Below are 21016 nucleotides of genomic sequence, written 5' to 3'. Positions count from 1 at the left end.
ACCCATTAATCCATAAGCCAATTTTGTTCTTCGATTGGTACTTGCACAAACAATGCAGGCATTTGTGTAAGCTTTAACGTCCTTGTGCATTGATTTCCACCAATATTTTTGCTTGATGCGTGCCAATGTTGATTTCAAGTCCATGTGTCCACTGTCATCGTGTGCTAACTTTAATATTGAAGATCTTAAACTTTGTGGTACTACAATTTTCTCTTTATTGTAAAGCTCTTGTTCATTGACATGTATGAGAATACCGTTTTCTATTTTATATTGTTGTCTAATTTGTTGCAAATGGTGTGTTGTTGGGTCTTGATTTAATTTTGTACATATTAATTTAATGAAATTGTCCTTATTCTGAGCTTGTTTTAATTTTTCTTCATTACTTGTGACTATCATCATACATAAATCTTCTAAGGGATATCTTGACAAATGATCTGCGATACAATTTTGTTTGCCGGGTCTGTGCACTGGTATGAAATCAAATGGAGCTAAATCTACAACATATCTGGCGAATTTTCTGTTCATTTTTGATTTATTTATAACGTACGCTGTCGTGTAACTGTCCGTGATAAGTGTAAACTTTGTGCCAAGCAAGTAAACTCTAAATTTTTGTGTAATAGCCCAATGAACTGCCGTTACCTCGAGTTCATTGATGTGATATCTTGTTTCTGTATCCTTCAATGATCTGCTGGCGTACTCAATCACTTTTTTCTGTCCATTTTGAATTTGAAGCAAACACGATCCTATTCCACTGTATGAGCTGTCAGTTTCTACTATGGTTTCTTCTGCGTCTTGGCGAAAATATGCTAATATTGGTGACGACGTTATTAATGTTTTTACTGATTGAAATGCGTTTTGTTGTGTTTCTGTCAAAGTCACTTGTTTCTTTTTAAACTCTTGTTTTTTTTCTATGGGCAAATTTGCGTTTCGTTTCAACATATCTGTTAGTGGTTTTACAATAGATGCATAATTTTGTATGTATTTTCTAAATGTATTTGTGAAACCTAAAAATGATCGAATTTCAGAAATTGATGTCAAAGTTTCGTATCTACTCACTGCAGCTGTTCTTTGTGGATCTGGTTTTTCTTCATTGTGACCAATTATTCTTCCAAATAGTGGTAGTTCTGTTGCTAAAAATACACACTTTTCTTTGTTTAATTTCAATTTTTTTTTCTGTGTTGCAATAAATACCTGTTCCAAAACTGACAATAATTGTTCAATATTATGTGCTCCTCCTGAAATGTCATCATAATACAAGCGTACTCCTTGATCATATAAGTGTCCATATGTTAAATTGATTACTTTTGACATAATCGATGGTCCTCCGACCATGCCAAACATGACTCGCATGAATTCTACATGATGATCCTGTGTTATTACCGCTGTCTTATAAATATCTTCTTCTTTAATTTTAATATTGTGATATGCATGGTAAATGTCAAGTTTAAATTTGTATACAAACTGAGATATTACATTTATTATGTCATCCATTCGGTCTATAGGTTGAACATTGTTTTCTGTAATAGGGTTTATAGTCTTTGAATAATCTACAACTGGTCTGAAAGGGGTTGTACTATGAAATGGCTGTTCTACAACAAACATTGGTGCAGCATATGGGGAATCTGAATGTCTACATATCTTTTGCTCAATCCATTCATCTATTGTTTTTCTTAGAAATTCTCGTTCTGGTTGTGGCAGTCTATACGGTTTACATTTAATGGGAATGTTATGTTTTAACTTTATTTCTAGTTCTACATCCTGAAATTCTCCTATGTCATTCTTGTCACTTTTAAAAATATCTGAATACTTGTCAACTAAATTTGCAACTTTTTCTTGGTCATCTTGTGTAATTAAAATTTCCTGTTTACTAGTGCTTATGGGTTTCATACAACATGCAGTTAAAGTATTATCCTGTGTCAAACTGTCAAAATACTCTGTATGCGTAGGCGTAATGATACATACTTTGCCATCTGGTTCATGTATAATTCTTGCATATACCGCATTTTGCCAATCTTTTCCTATTATCATATCTACTGGTAAGTTTTCACTGATTGCTATCTGAGGCATAATATAGTCAATTTTTCCCACCTGTAACCTCGCTGTAATCCATCCAACGGGTGTGATCATGCTCCCTGCTACCTTGTATGAGCCTTTCTGCCATGGGTACACTTGCAGGTCACTTGGGAGTAGCTTCTTATCCACCATGGTTACCACCGATCCTGAATCTGGGAGTGCTGACAGTTCTATGTTGCTGTTAAGTATAATTGGTATTAATGTTACACTTGGTTCATCAAACTGTATGCAATTAACTTGTTTTTCTTTATTTTGATTATTTTTAATACCTGTCGATGTGCTTGGGTTATTCAATTGATTAGAGTATGGTTTTGTAGCTACTTTTTCCTTGGGTGACTGTACATTGGATTGCTGCTGTGATTGCATTTCACAATTGTATGAAACATGGCCTTTCTTTTTGCATCGGAAACAAGTTACTTCATCAATTTTGTCTACACTGGGGTTATATTTAGGTATGAAATTGCTTTTTGATTTGTCAAATGTTTGTTTACTTACTGATTCTTGCTGCTCGGTCATCTTACGCTGTACCTTCCTGATGTTGTCAATTGCTGTTGCATGATTGATGAGCCCCTCCACATTCTTACAGCAATGCGTTGCCAAAGGCGTTGACCACCGCATGTCTTGGATTCCTTCCAGTATCAGAGATACTCGATCGGGCTCTGGAATTAAACTAGGTGACTTTTCAAGCATCGCATTTTTGACATAAATGTACTCAGTAATGGTTTCATTCGAGCGAAGTATCCTTTTACTTTGGTATTGTATGAATTCGGCAAATGACATTCTTATTTTAAACCTATCTACGAGTTGCTTTTTCCATTCTGACCATGATTCTATTTTTTTTCCACAAACAGTATTCCAATTATAAGCTGGGCCTCTTAATCGCATGGATGCGTTTACCATTGTCAAGTTATCTGACCAACTAGCTAGTGCGGCTATACGTTCTACTTGCCTAACCCATTCAGTTGCATTTTCAGTGCGATTACCACCGAAAAGGGGAATAGCGTTACTAGTGTCACTGGTTGAAAAGACTTGAAAAGTAGGAGACATTTTTTGTGCAATTATTTCTTGAGTCTGTGCCAATTGAGTTAAAACTTCGGTTAAGGTCGCATTCGTACCTTCCGTGGACATACCTTCGTTTACTACCTGTGCTCGACTTGCTTGTAGTTCCCGAATTTGCTGTCTCATAGACTCCATTTCCAAAATTTGAGATGTACGACGTACCTTTTCTTGCTTCAATGCTTCCATTGTACCATCCTGTATTTTAGCTTTGTTGTCGTCGATAATTCTTTTGATTAAATCATGTTTTAGGCCACTTACTGGCAAATAACGTAATGTCAATTCTTCCCGTAACTGTGCTACCGTAACAGTTTGAAAATCTTCTTCTTCTGTTCCTTCCATTATTTATGATTTTAGTTACTTTTGACCTGAAAGCTGAAAAAAGAGAAAACTTGCCGGCGTACCGAAACGTGGTACCGCAACGAAACGTGATGCGAGCTAGTTCCTTTAACGTAGGATTCGCAATCCGGCTACATCCGTGTTTTCACTAACGTTTATATACTTATTTTTACTTTATTACATGACTTTCACTATGAGGTCTATTAATTTACATTTATTTCACGTTTTTAACAACTTTAAACCATTATTTTTAATTAATTTGACGCAGCGCCATGTAAGGCTAGTTTAATGAAACAACGACATCTTGGAAGTGTTCTTTATTCGTATAGCGCTATCTCTTTCTAACCTAAGTGTTTTTACATATGTCTGTCCTTATTTCTCTAGTGTTGTTATTACCTATCGAATGAGAGTACTATGGTTCGACCTAAACATCGACTTTGCCCTTACAGTAAAATCGTGTCAAAATCCGATTTTTTTTATCATTGTCCGATCTACAATAACCTTGCTGGTAGTAACATTGATTTGAAGGTGGGTTCCTTCTACATCGAGTGGTTTTGTCAATCCAAGGTAAAATGGATCTCGTATCTCCCAAGACCCCCAAAATGTATCCACACCTCCTGGGATGGAGCAAACTCGGATTATACGAATTTAGGACCCAATGAAGGTATTAAAATGATTTCTAGCTTGCTGGGAATTTATTCCTCAAAACGCTTTTAAGGGATCTAATTTGATTGGCCTAGTAGCTGTGATTTAGTTAAAAATGTGAGGAATTAAAAAGCTTATCTGGTAAGAAAATTACTGTGAAATGAATCAAATGAAAAACAGTTTGTAGGTAAATAAATAAATATTATAAGACAATTTTACACAGATCGACCTAGTCCCACAGTAAGCTCAATAAGGCTTGTGGGTACTAGACGACGATATATATGATATACCTACACATATATACAAATACTTACATAGAAAACATCCATAACTCAGGAACTAATATTTGTGATGAACACACAAATAAATGCCCTTACCAGGATTCGAACCCGGGACCTCCTGCTTCGTAGACAGGGTTACTAACGACTAGGCTAGGAGGCCGTTAAACGGAGGTGACAGCTTATTTGATAGGCTAAAATGTTGCCACATAAAATAATAGATATGACTCCCAGTTGGGCTCCATGGGTGATGGCGTCTCGGGAATATTTATTTCTTTTTTAGGGTTCCGTACCCAAAGGGTAAAAACGGGACCCTATTACTAAGACTCCGCTGACCGTCCGTCTGTCTGTCACCAGGCTGTATCTCATGAACCGTGATAGCCGTCATGCCGCTATAACAACAAATACTAAAAAGTACGGAACCCTCGGTGGGCGAGTCAGACTCGCACGTGGCCGGTTGTTTTGCTCATTAATGTTGTTTAAAGACACGTTAATGAAGACATTTCGGGGAGACCGGGCTTTGCTCGAAAAACATATAAAAACTCAAAAATGCGCATTTTCCCAGAGATAAAACCTAGCTAGATCGATTTATCGCCCCCCGAAAACCCCCATATAGCAAATTGCATCGAAATCGTTAGAGCCGTTTCCGAGATCCCCGAAACATATATGTCGAGAATCGTGGGCGTATCATACTATCGGAAGCACATCAGGACCATCAATCGTGGATGACGAGGGCTTTCAATGAAATAAGTTATTTAACTCACAGTCTTTATTCGACAAGACTAGGGTTACCAGATACAAATTTAGAATTTCCTGACAAGATTCCTGATTTCCAAATATTTTTCCTGACATTTATATTTTTGACGACGACGACGGGGAGGTGTCTAGTCGTTAGCGATGGCCACCCGATTGAGCCGATAGCCGCGTTAATTAATATTAAGTTTTTATTAAATTTATTATTTGTATTAATTTAAGTAATAAAAAGGTACTTTATACAAAAGTCTATCAATTCAAATTCCTGACTATTTCGTGTTCCGTCCCCATTCCTGACAAAAGGCCAAAACTCCTGACATGTCAGGAAAATTCCTGTCATCTGGTAACCCTAGACAAGACTGATTATAAATCTCCATTCTCGAGCCCAGCCCTCCAGCTGCTCTGCTTTCGGTACCGCACCGATGTCAAGAGTCCAGGGCCAGATACTCCCTTATGATGCATCTGATACGACAATTTTGTACATCTGTGTCTAATGCATAGAAGGTAGCATCCTATAGAAGTGGTATACGCGTGCCTCCGTGAGGGACAAAACATACGCAATGCGACACTATGATTGGTCTAATTTATTTGTTGCCCACCATAATCCATACTAAATTTACGGTGGGGAACAAAAAATATGTGAGACTGTGAAAGGACAATCAATGTGCTTTCGCTGACTCCTACTGAAAGATACATAAGACTATCCCGTTCTGCCAGTTAACCCCCAGATTCATGGTCTAATGTGTATGTCTGTTTGTTTTAGATGGTGGCGGGGCGGGGGCGGTGCTAGGGATGCAGGGCGCCGCGCCCGCCGCCGACGGCGACCAGGCGCAGTTCGAGGCGGACAAGCGGGCCGTCTACAAGTAAGTGTACCTTATATTAGCGGCCTGTGTACCTTATAGAACTGGTAACAGAGTAACAGACATGGTACATGGTAACAGAGGGACGAAGGTCGCAGCTAATGGCGACCAAGGCGCAGTTAGAAGCGGATAAGCGGGCCGTCTACAAGTAAGTGTACCTTATAGGAGCGGCCTGTGTACCTTATATCACTTTATGGTAACAGAGGGACGAAGGTCGCAGCTGATGGCGACCAGGCGCAGTTAGAAGCGGATAAGCGGGCCGTTTACAAGTAAGTGTACCTTATATAGTTCGTTTTTTTAGCATTAGAAAGAACTCCGCAGAAGCAAGCGTGCAATTTTTATCAGGTTCGTTAATTGTTAATAATTATTGAATTATCTAATGTAGCATGGTCGATACATATAATTTACTTCAAATTGTTACCGCTAAAAGTGCCAGATTTAGAACCACAAGCGAACTTCTGCGAACTTCTTTCTAATGCTAAAAAAAACGGACTATAGGAGCGGCCTGTGTACCTTATACCACTTTATGGTAACATAGGGGCGAAGGTCGCAGCTGATGGCGACCAGGCGCAGTTAGAGGCAGACAAGCGGGCTGTCTACAAGTAAATGTACCTTATAGGAGCGGCCTGTGTACCTTATAGTAGGACTTTATGGTAACAGGGACGAAGGTCGCGGCTGATGGCGATCAGGCGCAGTTAGAGGCAGACAAGCGGGCTGTCTACAAGTAAGTGTACCTTATAGGAGCGGCCGGTGTACCTTATAGGACTTTATGGTAACAGGGACGAAGGTCGCGGCTGATGGCGACAAGGCGCAGTTAGAAGCGGATAAGCGGGCCGTTTACAAGTAAGTGTACCTTATAGGAGCGGCCTGTGTAACTTATAGGACTTTATGGTAACAGAGGGGCGAAGGTCGCAGCTGACGGCGACCAGGCGCAGTTAGAGGCGGACAAGCGGGCCGTCTACAAGTAAGTGTACTATACCTTATGGCACTGGTCCCACCGCGAGCTAGTAAGCTATGAGCTATCGGCTATAAACACGAACAAAAGATAAGCACTCCCGTGTAAATAAAAGAGACACGGCGATATTTATAGTTACTAGCTCGCGGTGGGACCAGTGCCTATAGGAGCGGCCTGTGTACCTTATACCACTTTATGGTAATAGAGGGCCGAAGGTGTCTTATGTACAATAAAGTGTTTACATATATACATACATACATACATACAAGCGGGGCTTCTACAAGGAAGTGTACCTTATAGGAGCGGGCTGTGTATAGAAAACAGATGGTGGAGTTATGCTGGGATTGAAGCTGCAACCAAGCGCAGTTCGAGGTGAACAAAGCTTACATTTAGATCAACGAATTCGACATTACTACATTGAGTACATTAATACATTGAGTATTGACAGATTTGTCCGCCAGGAAAATTTAGTGACTAATAGCCGCATATGGGAAAACCATACATCATTACAAACCGTATTTCTCATTCCAGACATCCCCTATTCCCGCTGCTAGCCCTCCTGCTCGAGCGATGCGAGCAAGCCACGGCTGGGGCGGAGCCCCCGGCCGCCGACGCCTTCGGGGCCGACCTGCAGGCCTTCGTGCAGCACCAGCGCAGGGACCGGCGCCCGTTCCTGGTGGACGACCCGGAGATAGACGGGCTCATGATTAAGAGCATACAGGTGAGCATTCCATATTAAATTTCAGGCTGTTCATTGCGCTTCAAGAATTCAACGTGAAAACGCAGGGAGTGTGATGGGCACCTTTACACCGAGGGTGCCACGGATTGGGCTTTTCTAATTGGCAAGCAGTTTTTAATTGGCTTCAAACTTTGTTACAAGGAGATTCTCCTTTTTACAAGCTTTTATTTAATTTCACCTGACCGTTGTCTGTCTGTCTGTAATAAAATCTTGCAAGTTAAATTTGATCCACTTCCCGGTTTCCGATTGAGCTGAAATTTTGCATACATATGTAAGTCGGGTGACAATGCAATATTATGGTGTCATCGAGCTGATCTGATGATGGAGACCGGAGGTGGCCATAGGAACTCTGTGATAAAACAACGAAACCTAATTGTGTTTGGGGTTCTGAGAATTGTCTCGATGAGTATTAGTTGCCTGTGGAATAAAAAGTACAGTCGGCGATAAAAGCTTGTACCAAAAATGAAATTTTTGCCAAAAACTTATTTATTAAATTTTTTTATGTACTACTCATGTACTAGGCTATTGGGTGAAAGCGATGAACTATAGGTAAATACTGGGTTATCTGATAAACAAGTCTGGCAGACAGTGACTCGGTATGACTAGATGGGCTTCCGCAAATGGCGACATCTGAAATGGCACCAGGGCAACATCGGTCTGGAGTTAAACCAAGAAAAGTCTGCAGAGATTTTGACAACACACGCAGTGCAGGTGTTATTTTAAACGTCAAACTTCTATGAAATTATGACGTATAAATAACACTGGCACTGCGTGTGCTATCAAAATCTCTGCAGACTTTTCTTGGTATAACTCTATAGTTCGTTTTTTTAGCATTAGAAAGAACTTGCAAGAAGGTAAAATTCAAAAACTATTACTGATGAAAGCAGAAGAATATAAATGATCGTATTAGATTCATAATTGTTACATATTTGCCGTAACTTACTCGTATTTTTAAAATGTGTTTTTCAATTAAAAGACACATTAAGATTGTTTACCTAATTTCTAATGCTAAAAAAAACGAACTATAGCTGGAACGCCCAACCTACCCAAGACCTACGTCTGGAGTATAGCGTTATATGCAAGCGAGACGTGGACATTAACCCAGCGTGATAGAGACAGATTGAGCGCTTTTGAAATGTGGACATGGAGAAGAATGGAAGGAATAAGCTGGAAAGAGAGGAAAACAAATACGGAAGTATTAAATTAGGTAGGTGAGAAGAGATCTCTGCTAAAAACAATTGAAAACAGAAGGGGAAACATGTTGGGGCACCTGATACGTCACGATAATTACATAAAGTCTATAATTGAAGGCAGAATAGAAGAACAGAGAGGCAGAGGAAGACCGAGACGTGCATATATTGACCAGGCCAAAGAGAAAATTAATGTAGTGACGTATCAGGAACTCAAAACAGTAGCAGAGAAGAGAACGGAATGGCGAATACTCCACCGACAAGAGCTAGGCTCTTAAGAACAATGATGATGAGCTGGAACGCTTACCTAGTGTTGTCTCCGGACTTAAGAGCCAACAGGAGTGGTCATTTCTCCATACAAACGTCCTGTTCCTCCGTGGGTTTTGATGCTAGAGCAATGATTTTTTCAACACATTAATATTGACAATATCTGTGTCGGACCGTTTTGCTTTTTTTGATATTTTTGTTTTTTAAGGCGCTAGAATCCTTCAAAAATGGCCAAAATGGCCTCATTGACTATGCCGCAATGAGAAACGTAGTATTCAAAACTGATATCAATTAGCCAAAAAAGCAAAACGGTCCGACACAGATAATTTCATAATCATTTAGATTTCCAAATTTGGTTAAGTTTTGGAGGAGGAAACAGTCGAGTACGAAACCTCGATTTATGAGGTTTTTACGCAGGAGTTTTCGCCTTGTCCTTATCGCACTAGTTTTAGGAACCGCTTCCGTTAGCGAGACGGGTATATTCACCTAAAATATTTAAAACTCAGCTCCCGTTTGATCTTAATCTTCTTTACTTTACTTCTCTTATCCCTTTACTCTTTACTTCCAGGTGCTCAGGATTCATCTGCTAGAGCTGGAGAAGGTGCAGGAGCTATGCCGCGACTTCTGCGGACGGTACATCGCCTGCTTGAAGACGAAGATGCAGAGTGAGAATCTACTACGGACTGACTACACGGGAGGTTGGTACACTAGATAGAAAATAGAATCAGGCGTTACTTTGGAGAAATCCATATTAATGAAAACCAAAATAGTACTTGGCTAATCCGCGAAAAGATAACGTGCTAGTCAATCAGTGCTAACTTGCGTTATACTTACTTGCGTATTTTTTACATGCAATTGTTGCTCCCACCGCAAAAATTAATACGAAAATAAATAGAAAAATGCCTCTCTACGAGACATCCTCAGGAGATGTTGATGGTCTGACGCCCGGCAATGGAATGACCTGTCTAGAATGGTCGGCCATATTATTTTAAACCTTGATCACTCCAAACAAGAAGCAACAAACAAGCAAGTAAGTATAACGGGTTAGCACTGATTGAATAGCACGTTATCTTTTCACGGATTAGCAAAGTAATATTTTGGTTTTAACACTAGATAGTGGCAAGATTGAGTTTTAGATTCAAGCGAGCGAAGGATAACGAACTGTAGAAGACAGCCCCTGCTTTGGCGTGAACAGTCAATGTCAAGTTTAAGTTTTCCATTTTGGTCACAAGATGGCAAATACTCATACGCGCATGATCCTTATTGATTTCCTACTTTAGAAAATTCACTCACATTCAGTAGGGTAGGGTAGGGTAGGGGGTAGGGGTAGGGACTACTAGTCAAATCAGTTTCTTTTTTCGAACTGTCAAAACGATTTTGCACGAAAGCAGAAAGTGAATTCTTGTTTGATAATTAATTATGAAACAGGAAAAATAAATCTTCTTTGGCAGCCAGTTACGAAAACCATAGTTATGAAAATGGACCAAAGGTAAAGAAATTGTATCTAAAAATAATTGCTGTCTACGTTTCGCTATTAATATTCTGGTGCTTTATTTCATGCATGGTGCAAAATAATTTATTTTAAATACCCTATAGGCAGGCTATCCTCGCAAAGTGGATTCTGTTAGTTATTCTGTGTCTTGGGATTTAAAAAACATTACGTTATTCAGGCGTGGCTCAGTCCGCGATTTCGTCGCTTTGCAACAGGCAGCTACAAGTACATCCGTCCCACACCAATTTTGGTGGCTAGACATAAGCCGCGCGTGGCGCTGTCGCCACCTAGCGGCCATATCTGTCCTGATCGTAACTGACGCGTTTTGTTAGAGAGTGAATCTTCTGTACCTAGTACTATTATTTACTCTGTGCCTTATTTCAGGTGGCGTGGAAAGCAACAATAATCTCTCGGGCTCCTTAGACGACCATTCCAGCACTTCCAACTCCCCACAGTATCAGGTATGAAATGTACGTTAAATTATCTTTGTATAGATTTTATGTCAAATTTTGAAAGAAAGAAAGAAAATACATTTATTTACGTAAAACTACCAGTTAAATTTTTTTTTTTTTTTGCGGGACATCTTACACAGATCAACCTAGCCCCAAACTAAGCAAAGCTTGTACTATGGGTACTAGGCGACGATACATATACTTATATAGGTAAATTACAAATTTTACATAGACACATAGACGTTAAATAGGACCCCCACTCAGCGTAATGCTACGACGGTAAGCCGCAGCGCTGATTTTCGGTGGGGACCTAACTTATCACTAACTTAAAACGAATAAGGAGAAAATTAAAATTGATAACATATACAGGAAAAAAAAATTAACTGAACTAAAAGATAACAAATGTGTTGTGGCCTACCACCATAAAACATAACAAAAACATGAGGAATTTTGAAATTTTGCTATTTTTAGTATGTTTTTTTCCAGTGACTTACGTTATTTACAGATATTAATTGTATTAGAGCTAATTGGTCACTACAGATGGCAGTAGTAGTAGTAGTAGTAGTAAAATACTTTATTGTACAAAAAGAAACATAAAACATGAAAGAACACACATCATTAGTACAAAGGCGAACTTATCCCTTTCAGGGGAGGGAGGGGGAGGCATGGTTTTGTTTTTCCGTCACACACCATTTAATATAGTTGTAACAATCGTAATTATTAAACCCATTATGGATGAATAATTTTATTAAACATAGTTTGTCAAAAGACTGTCTCATTTCAATCATAGACAGAGAGAATCATACTATCTTTATCTTACACTAGTACTAGCACCCAAAAGAAAAGGATGAGTATAGTTTTCCCGGTCCTTACTGACTGACAAATTGGTTTGACGAACTATATTACAAGGGGGAGGCCTATGTTAAGGGGGAGGCCTATGTTAAAGGGGGAGGCCTATGTTAAGGGGGAGGCCTATGTTAAGGGGGAGGCCTATGTTAAGGGGGAGGCCTATGTGCAGCAGTGGACGTCTTATGGCTGAGATGATGGTGAACTATATTAAACAATTGCAGTCGCCCGTGGCTGCGCTGCCGGCGCCGCCGTCCTACCCCGTGTTCCACGCCGACCTGCCCTTCGCCGCGCCCCGCCCCGACCCGCGTGAGTACCTACCCATCGTTATCACCATCTATTATATATTACCTTAAAATGGGGTGAGTAGGGACAAAACCTTAGAGGATATAACCAACGGAGACGCCATGTCTATAATTTTCGGTACAAAATAGTCTGCCGTTTTTTGCGGGGGAGGGGCACATCAAATGTATACGTAACGTAAACATAGCCATGTCAGATAAACGTCAGTCCATATATGTGGTTGACATGTCGTTGACCATTGGCCGCCTATTTTCGACAGAGGGGAACGGCCTGTTAATGACCGTTTCGTTTGGTTATACATATTATCTAAGGACAAAACTGACATTCAAACCTCAATTACATTTTATATTTACATTTTATTGCAAACTTAATGTTATTAATAAATCCGGCCGTTTGGATTTTAGTTTTTTTTATGATTTTAGGTAGTTCCATTTCATAACTTTAACAAAAAACACAAAATACCTCCTAACCCCGTAGTCCCTCGTAGTTGGGGTGAGATGGGATTTCATACAAAAGGTGATTTTGAAACGTTGTTTAATCGATTTTTGTATACCTCTATTTGTAATAGGAATACATTATTTAGGTAGCAGTATCCTTTAAAAAACCGGGCAAATGCGAGTCGGACTCGCGCACGAAGGGTTCCGTACCATAATAAAAAAAAACGGAAAAAAATGCAAAAAGAAACGGTCACCCATCCAAGTACTGACCACGCCCGACGTTGCTTAACTTTGGTCAAAAATCACGTTTGCTGCATGGGAGCCCCATTTAAATGTTTATTTTATTCTGTTTTTAGTATTTGTTGTTATAGCGGCAACAGAAATACATCATCTGTGAAAATTTCAACTGTCTAGCTATCACGGTTCGTGAGATACAGCCTGGTGACAGACAGACGGACGGACGGACGGACGGACGGACAGCGAAGTCGTAATAGGGTCCCGTTTTACCTTTTGGGTACGGAACCCTAAAAACCATCTCACCCTTCTCTCATAACCCAACTCTCCTCGCAATCCCTACTCACCCCATTTTACGGTACCTAATTTATTTATAATGAGGCGATTGAGGCGTCAAGACCGCTAAGCTTAAGTGGGACTTGGCTGGACATGTCTGTCGCATGCACCCAGAAAGGTGGGCCAAAATGGTTACTGAGTGGGACCCACGGAACACCATTAGACTTGGACCCACGACGGACAACTTGGACGCATTCTACCCCAAATGGTGGGAAAATGCCGATGATGATGATGAGGATTTTGCCCAGCAGTGGGACACGAAAGTAGGATAAAAAAAGTTATAATAAATGTTGTGCTTGATAGTTGACTAGCAGAGAATGCCTTAAGGCAAGGCATTAAGTCCGCTATTTGTACTTATAGTCGCACCAATAAAAGTCTGCAGCGGATTTGATAGCCCACGCAGTGTAAGTGTTATGTATACGTCATAATTACATAGAAGTTTGACGTTTAAAATGACACTTGCACTGCGTGGGCTATCAAAATCGCTGCAGACTTTTTAAGGTCTAACTCTATTTTTATTGTGCAATAAAATTTGAATAAAGTTGTTGATTATGTTTTCAACTTTTGTTCCGGACCTGATGGTTGATACAATTATACGTGTATTTCAGAATCCCTAGTGGTGCAAGGGTCAACGCCCATAAGTCAAATCGGTGCCGGGTTGATATCAACAGATTCTTTCACAGGTAAATAAAATATTAATACCAGCCAGCAACATGCTGAGATGGGGCCATTTCGTGGCACTTTAAACTTATTTTGTGTTTTCTTGTATATAATATGATATAATGTATTGTACCGATTGTTTGTGTTTACGAATAAATCAATTCTATTCTATTCTATTCTATTCTATTCTAATACGGTATTTGATTGAATAGTATTTGACTACTATTGTACCCTATTGCCTAGGTAATAAGGGTGACGACATTTTGGCTAAAATACCAATATCTCAGTTCTGCAATTGAATTCCGCTTGGTGCCCAAAAAACGAAATGAAGTACAGAGAAATACCTATCTAATGACCTTACTCTCAACTCTGTTGGTTTTGGGACAGGGCTCCATACAAAGTTGCCCATGGTCATTTTACATGATAAGCATGTAAAAACATCATCTCTTTCTTTTTTTTAGGGACGAATTCCAACAATTCCTGCTCCTCCGTCTCTGGTTCCCCCCCTCCCGAGGACGAGGATGACTCCAGCGGCAAACGCGGTGTCCTGCCGCGGCACGCCACGCAGGTGATGCGCGCCTGGCTGTTCCAGCATCTAGTGGTGAGTGACAGGGACGGCTGACGGCAGACAGAGACGGCGAGTGCGGCGTCCTGCCGCGGCACGCCACGCAGGTGATGCGCGCCTGGCTGTTCCAGCATCTAGTGGTGAGTGACAGGGACGGCTGACGGCAGACAGAGACGGCGAGCGCGGCGTCCTCCCGCGGCACGCCACGCAGGTGATGCGCGCCTGGCTGTTCCAGCATCCAGTGGTGAGTGACAAAGGGACGGCTGACGGCAGACAGAGACGGCGAGCGCGGCGTCCTCCCGCGGCACGCCACGCAGGTGATGCGCGCCTGGCTGTTCCAGCATCTAGTGGTGAGTGACATAGGGACGGCTGACGGCAGACAGAGACGGCGAGCGCGGCGTCCTCCCGCGGCACGCCACGCAGGTGATGCGCGCCTGGCTGTTCCAGCATCTAGTGGTGAGTGACATAGGGTCGGCTGACGGCAGACAGAGACGGCGAGCGCGGCGTCCTCCCGCGGCTCGCCACGCAGGTCATGCGCGCCGGGCTGTTCCAGCATCTAGTGGTGAGTGACAAGGACGGCTGACGGCAGACAGAGACGGCGAGCGCGGCGTCCTGCCGCGGCACGCCACGCAGGTGATACACGCCTGGCTGTTCCAGCATCTAGTGGTGACTGCCATAGGGACGGCTGACGGCAGACAGAGACGGCGAGCGCGGCGTCCTCCCGCGGCACGCCACGCAGGTGATGCGCGCCTGGCTGTTCCAGCATCTAGTGGTGAGTGACATAGGGACGGCTGACGGCAGACAGAGACGGCGAGCGCGGCGTCCTCCCGCGGCACGCCACGCAGGTGATGCGCGCCTGGCTGTTCCAGCATCTAGTGGTGAGTGACAAGGATGGCTGACGGCAGACAGAGACGGCGAGCGCGGCGTCCTGCCGCGGCACGCCACGCAGGTGATGCACGCCTGGCTGTTCCAGCATCTAGTGGTGAGTGATCTGAGGAACACAAGCAAAGCGTCCTCGTGATTCTAAGTTGTGATAACCCAAAAAGTTGTTAGTATTTAAAAAAAAACAACCACTTACAAAGATTACATTGTCGACAATAAACGTTTCATTGACATTGTCGGTTTGACGACCGGCCTGGCCCAGTGGGTAGTGACCCTGCCTATGAAGCCGATGGTCCCGGGTTCGAATCCTGGTAAGGGCATTTATTTGTATGATGATACAGATATTTGTTCCTGAGTCATGGTTGTTTTCTATGTATTTATATATTATATATATCGTTATCTGAGTACCCACAACACAAGCTTTCTTGAGCTTACCGTGGGGCTTAGTCAATTTGTGTAAAAATGTCCTGTAATATTTATTTATTTTATTTAACTGATTCCTAGCTTTGTAATAAGCTTTTCCTTTTTTTTCAGCACCCATACCCGACTGAGGAAGAGAAGCGTACACTGGCGGCGCAAACCAGGCTGACTCTGCTGCAAGTCAACAACTGGTTTATAAACGCCCGTCGTCGCATCCTACAGCCTATGCTGGACTGCGCTGATAAACCCGGTGAGTTAAATTATCATTACCATCCCATCATTACCATCCTAAACCACGTTTGACTGCGCTGACAAGCCTGATGGGTCATCACATCATCACCATGCATCTACAGTAAAGTATGTAGTAAATATATTATATCGTTACACATGTTAACAAACCAGGCTGACTCTGCTGCAAGTCAACAACTGGTTTATAAACGCTCGTCGTCGCATCCTACAGCCTATGCTAGACTGCGCTGATAAACCTGGTAAGTCATTAATATGTTATCATTATATTAGTATCATTACTATCTTGATCATTACCATCCCAAGCCATGTTAGACTCGTCGCCGCATCCTACAGCCCATGCTGGACAGCGCTGATAAACCCGGTGAGTTAAATTATCATTACTATCCCATCATTACCATCCTAAGCCACGTTAGACTGCGCTGACAAGCCTGGTAGGTCATCACATCATCACCAAGCCACATATAGTTTGTTACACAGTATGTTGACCAACTAGGCTGACTCTACTCCCAAGTCAACAACTGGTTTATAAACGCTCACCGTCGCATCTTACAGCCTACGCTACACTGTGCTGACAAGCCTGGTATGTCATTAGTATGCCATCATTAATATCATTACCATCTTCATCATTACCATTGTCATCATTACTATCCCAAGCCATGTTAGACTGCGCTGACAAGCCTGATGGATCATCATATCATCACCAAGCTACCTATAGTTTGTTATGTAGTATAATTATATTGTTACACAGTATGTTAACAACCCAGGCTGACTCTACTGCAAGTCAACAACTGGTTTATCAATGCTCGCCGTCGCATCCTACATCCTACAGCTTATGTTAGACTGTGCTGACAAGCCTGGTATGTCATTAATATGCCATCATTAATATCATTACCATCTTCATCATTACCATCCCAAGCCATGTGAGACTGCGCTGACAAGCCTGCCACCTACAGTTTGTTAATGTAGTATATTATATTATTACACAGTATATTTGTAAACTAGGCTGACTCTATTGCAAGTCAACAACTGGTTTATAAGCGCTCGTCGTCGCATCTTACAGCCTATGCTAAACTGCGCTGATAAATCTGGTAAGTCATTAATATGTTATCATTATATTAGTATCATTACCATCCCAAGCCATGTTAGACTCGTCGCCGCATCCTACAGCCCATGCTAGACAGCGCTGATAAACCCGGCGAGTTAAATTGTCATTACCATCCCATCATTACCATACCACCACAAATATATTCATCATTACCATTCCAAGCCATGTCAGACTACGCTGACAAGCCTGATGGGTCATCACATCATCACCATGCCATCTACAGTATGTTATGTAGTATATTATATTATTACACAGTATATTGATAAACTAGGCTGACTCTACTCCCAAGTCAACAAAAATGTCCGTCGTCTCACAGCTCAGATTAGGGCCACATTTACCATCCCACCAACTCTAGGTTAACCGGTTAAACCTGGAGTTACCCTGGTTTCCAGTAAAATTTGACACCGGGTTAACGGTTTAACCGGTTAATCCGGGGTTAGTGGGATGGTGCAAGTGGCGCTTAGACTGCGCTGACAAACCCGGAGTTAAATTGTCATTACTATCCAAGTAACTCCACTTCACTTGAACTACAAGCACAGACGAACTGACGAAGACTAATATAACATACACATGTCTTCTTCTTCCTCGCGTTATCCCGGCATTTTGCCACGGCTCATGGAAGCCTGGGGTCCGCTTGACAACTAATCCCATGATTTGACGTAGGCACTAGTTTTTACGAAAGCGACTGCCATCTGACCTTCCAACCCAGAGGGGAAACTAAGCCTTATTGGGATTAGTCGGGTTTCCTCACTATGTTTTTCTTCACCGAAAAGCGACTGGTAAATATCAAATGATATTTCGTACACAAGTTCCGAAAAACTCATTGGTACGAGCCGGGGTTTGAAACCGCAACCTCCGGATTGCAAGTCGCACGCTCTTACAGCTAGGCCACTAGCGCTTTATAATATAACATACACATGTATGAAGTGTTATTTTAAAGGTTTTTTTTCCGGTTTCAGGCGGAAAGAAGAGCAAAAATGGATCTTCCATCAGCAAAAGGTACTGGCCCGATGCGCTCTCCAATCCACAGTTCACTGCAGGTAATTATATCGTTGATACCCTAAAACAGCGGTCGGAAATCAGCGGCCCGCGAACCTCTTCCTTGCGGCCCGCGAGCCTCCCTGGCTATTTTGTATGTAATATTGACAAACGACAATGTCTGATAAAGTCATAAATATTAACAAAGTGCGGCCCGCGTCTACTTCGTTAACTATGTGGCCCTTGGCTGCTAAAAGGTTGCCGACCGCTGCCCTAAAACATTCATACAAAATTATAAACTGAAATAAATGTTATATACGAAAGAATAAGTTTTTGGCAAAAATTTCATTTTTGGTACCTACAAGCTTTTATTGCTGACTAATTTTTTCCACCGACAAGTAGGGTAATTCGCCAGTAACTGGCCACCTTATACTAAAATGAATTATATTTATAGGTGAATAGAATTACCTAATACTCATCGAGACAATTCTAAAAACCCCAAACACAATTAGGTTTCGTTGTTTTACCACAGAGTTCCTAAGGCCACCTCCTGTCTCCACCATCAGATCAGCTCCATGGTACCATGGCATTGTCACCCGACTTACACATGTACGGAAGTTTTCAGCTTCATCGGAAACCAGGAAGTGGGTCAAATTTAACTTGCAAGATTTGACCCTTAACTTGACATGTTTACTTCCAGGTCTCCTGTCATCCTCAGAAGACGAAGAGCAAGAAGGCGAGCCTTCAGGAGATGAGCAGGAACCCCCCAACGAAGACCCTGAGACCTTCCCCCCCATACAGCAGACCATGCACTAAGTCATACATAAATAAATAATCACATGAGTAGGAGATATATGTATGTTCTGGACCAGTTTAGGTATTTATCTTCCCCTAGGTTGGGGGAGGGGGAGGGCGAACCTTCAGGAGACGAGCAGGAACCCCCCAACGAAGCCCCTGGGACCTTCCCCCCCATACAGCAGACCATGCACTAACTCATACATAAACAAATAATCACATGAGTAGGAGAGATATATATGTTCTGGAACAGTTTGGGTATTTATCTCCCCCCTAGGATGGGGGAGGGGGAGGGCGAGCCTTCAGGAGACGAGCAGGAGCCCCCCCAACGAGGACTCGCAGGCCTTCCCCCCATACAGCAAACCATGAACTAAGTCATACATAACAAATAACCACATGAGTAGGAGAGATATGTATGTTCTGGACCAGTTTAGGTATATCTCCCGACATAAACAAATAACCACATGAGTAGGAGAGATGTGTATGTTCTGGACCAGTTTAGGTATTTAGGGGGAAGATAAATACCCAAACATACATATCTCTCCTAAAATTTTTGACATAGGCACGTATTGTCATTAATCTCGCCCTAGGGCGGGAAAGTAGCACCATATGTACTGTCAAAATGCTTTATAAACCAACATGTCCTGATTTCATCATTGTGCCATGAATGCATTTTACATTCAACCATTGAATGATAAAAAAAAAACTAAAATATAATAAAGAGTTGCCAAGCGGGATTAAAAATATGAAAAATGTAACAAAGTGCGAACTTGAAAAAATATTATATGAAAAATATAATGAATGGACTTGAAAATGTATTGAATGCTTCCACTTAAGGTCGATAATACAGCCGTAATAAGTAAAAATGAACTTTACTACCATATATTTAAGATCGAAATTGGGTCTGAGCCTTCACAGGGACTTATTTAAAAGGTAATTTTCATGTGATTGTAATTTTTAAGTTATGTAAAAATATGGAACCTCAACACTTATTTTAGCTGTTAGTTCAAAAATGACTAACGAATTAGTGCGTAATTATTTTCCACCGTATTTACAAGGAAACGTACGAACGTGCCTTGCTATTTCAGTCAGTCTCGGTATAAAAAGTACTGACGTTGACTGAAGAGACGAGAAAATAAGATGGAAAACAATTATGCACTACATCTTTTTACTCATTGAATATGCCTCTTTTGACAATTTAAATAATAATATCTTCAAAAATTATGTCAGAGACGTTAAAGTCCAAATTTGAGTGTAGTTATTTACGCACGACTGTTAAGAGTTACTTTTTTTTTATAATTCTTTTTGTGAAGACTCAGAATTCCATAAACGATTAAACTCCTTAAAGAAATGATGCACTTCACAACACACTAAATGAAAAGCGGCCAATAATCAAACACAATACGAAAAAATTGTAAATATGCTGGTAAAAAAAATACACATACGTATTGTACGAGCCCCGATGCATATGTTTTCGTCAGGTGACCCCATTTTTTGAGGTTCTCGCGTTTGTTCAAAACTAATGTTTTTGTTTAATAATTACTAATATTTAATGCTTATACTAATGTAATTTAATTTTATATGGTAATACTCTGCAATAATTAAATCCAAATACAAGAAATACCGTTTGTACTGAAAGAAAAAAAAATAATGATTTTATATATTTTTTTTGACGGGTTTTACAACATATGTGAAAAGGGCTATTACCAGGGAAAACAATAGGGCTCTGCCAATGTACTGACAATTTTGTTTCGAGCCCATGCATGCAGCAGTGCTGTAAGAGAGGACAATATGATTTGGACAACGTTTTTGAAAAGTCCTTTTTTTCAGCAATAAAAGTCTTATGCAATTTTATTATCCGATCAAAATAAACTACATTAAACATTGCTATTATGGTTCCCATTACTGGGTCATTATATGTTCATGTGTAAAATTTATTAAAATAAACAAAATTGTTGCGCGGAACTAGACGAAAACATATGCATCGGGGCTCGTAAAAGCATTATTTCTTGATCGAGATTAACTAGGTCACTCTTAAATTATATAACTGCGGTCAAACTCAACTCCGTCAAACTTTTCATACATATATGATATGAAAAGTTTGACG

General features: G+C 41.2%; 1 protein-coding gene across 1 annotated transcript in view; it reads left to right on the top strand.

Annotated features, from left to right (window-relative positions):
- Nucleotides 1-19131, top strand: part of LOC134677929 (homeobox protein PKNOX2-like) — a 65512-nt gene extending 46381 nt beyond the window's left edge. Inside the window, exons 2-11 of the mRNA XM_063536375.1 lie at nucleotides 5908-6007; nucleotides 7491-7680; nucleotides 9724-9853; nucleotides 11032-11108; nucleotides 12170-12254; nucleotides 13864-13938; nucleotides 14377-14516; nucleotides 15897-16032; nucleotides 18096-18176; nucleotides 18815-19131. Of these exons, the coding sequence (XP_063392445.1) occupies nucleotides 5937-6007; nucleotides 7491-7680; nucleotides 9724-9853; nucleotides 11032-11108; nucleotides 12170-12254; nucleotides 13864-13938; nucleotides 14377-14516; nucleotides 15897-16032; nucleotides 18096-18176; nucleotides 18815-18930 (1101 nt within the window). The 5' untranslated portion in view covers nucleotides 5908-5936 and the 3' untranslated portion in view covers nucleotides 18931-19131. The remainder of the gene's footprint in view (nucleotides 1-5907; nucleotides 6008-7490; nucleotides 7681-9723; nucleotides 9854-11031; nucleotides 11109-12169; nucleotides 12255-13863; nucleotides 13939-14376; nucleotides 14517-15896; nucleotides 16033-18095; nucleotides 18177-18814) is intronic.
- The last annotated feature ends 1885 nt before the right edge of the window (nucleotides 19132-21016 follow it).

This window comes from Cydia fagiglandana, chromosome 27 (assembly GCF_963556715.1).
Source record: "Cydia fagiglandana chromosome 27, ilCydFagi1.1, whole genome shotgun sequence".
NCBI lineage: Eukaryota > Metazoa > Arthropoda > Insecta > Lepidoptera > Tortricidae > Cydia > Cydia fagiglandana.
Note: the sequence above shows the minus strand (reverse complement) of the source record. Positions and strands in the feature narration are given on the sequence as shown.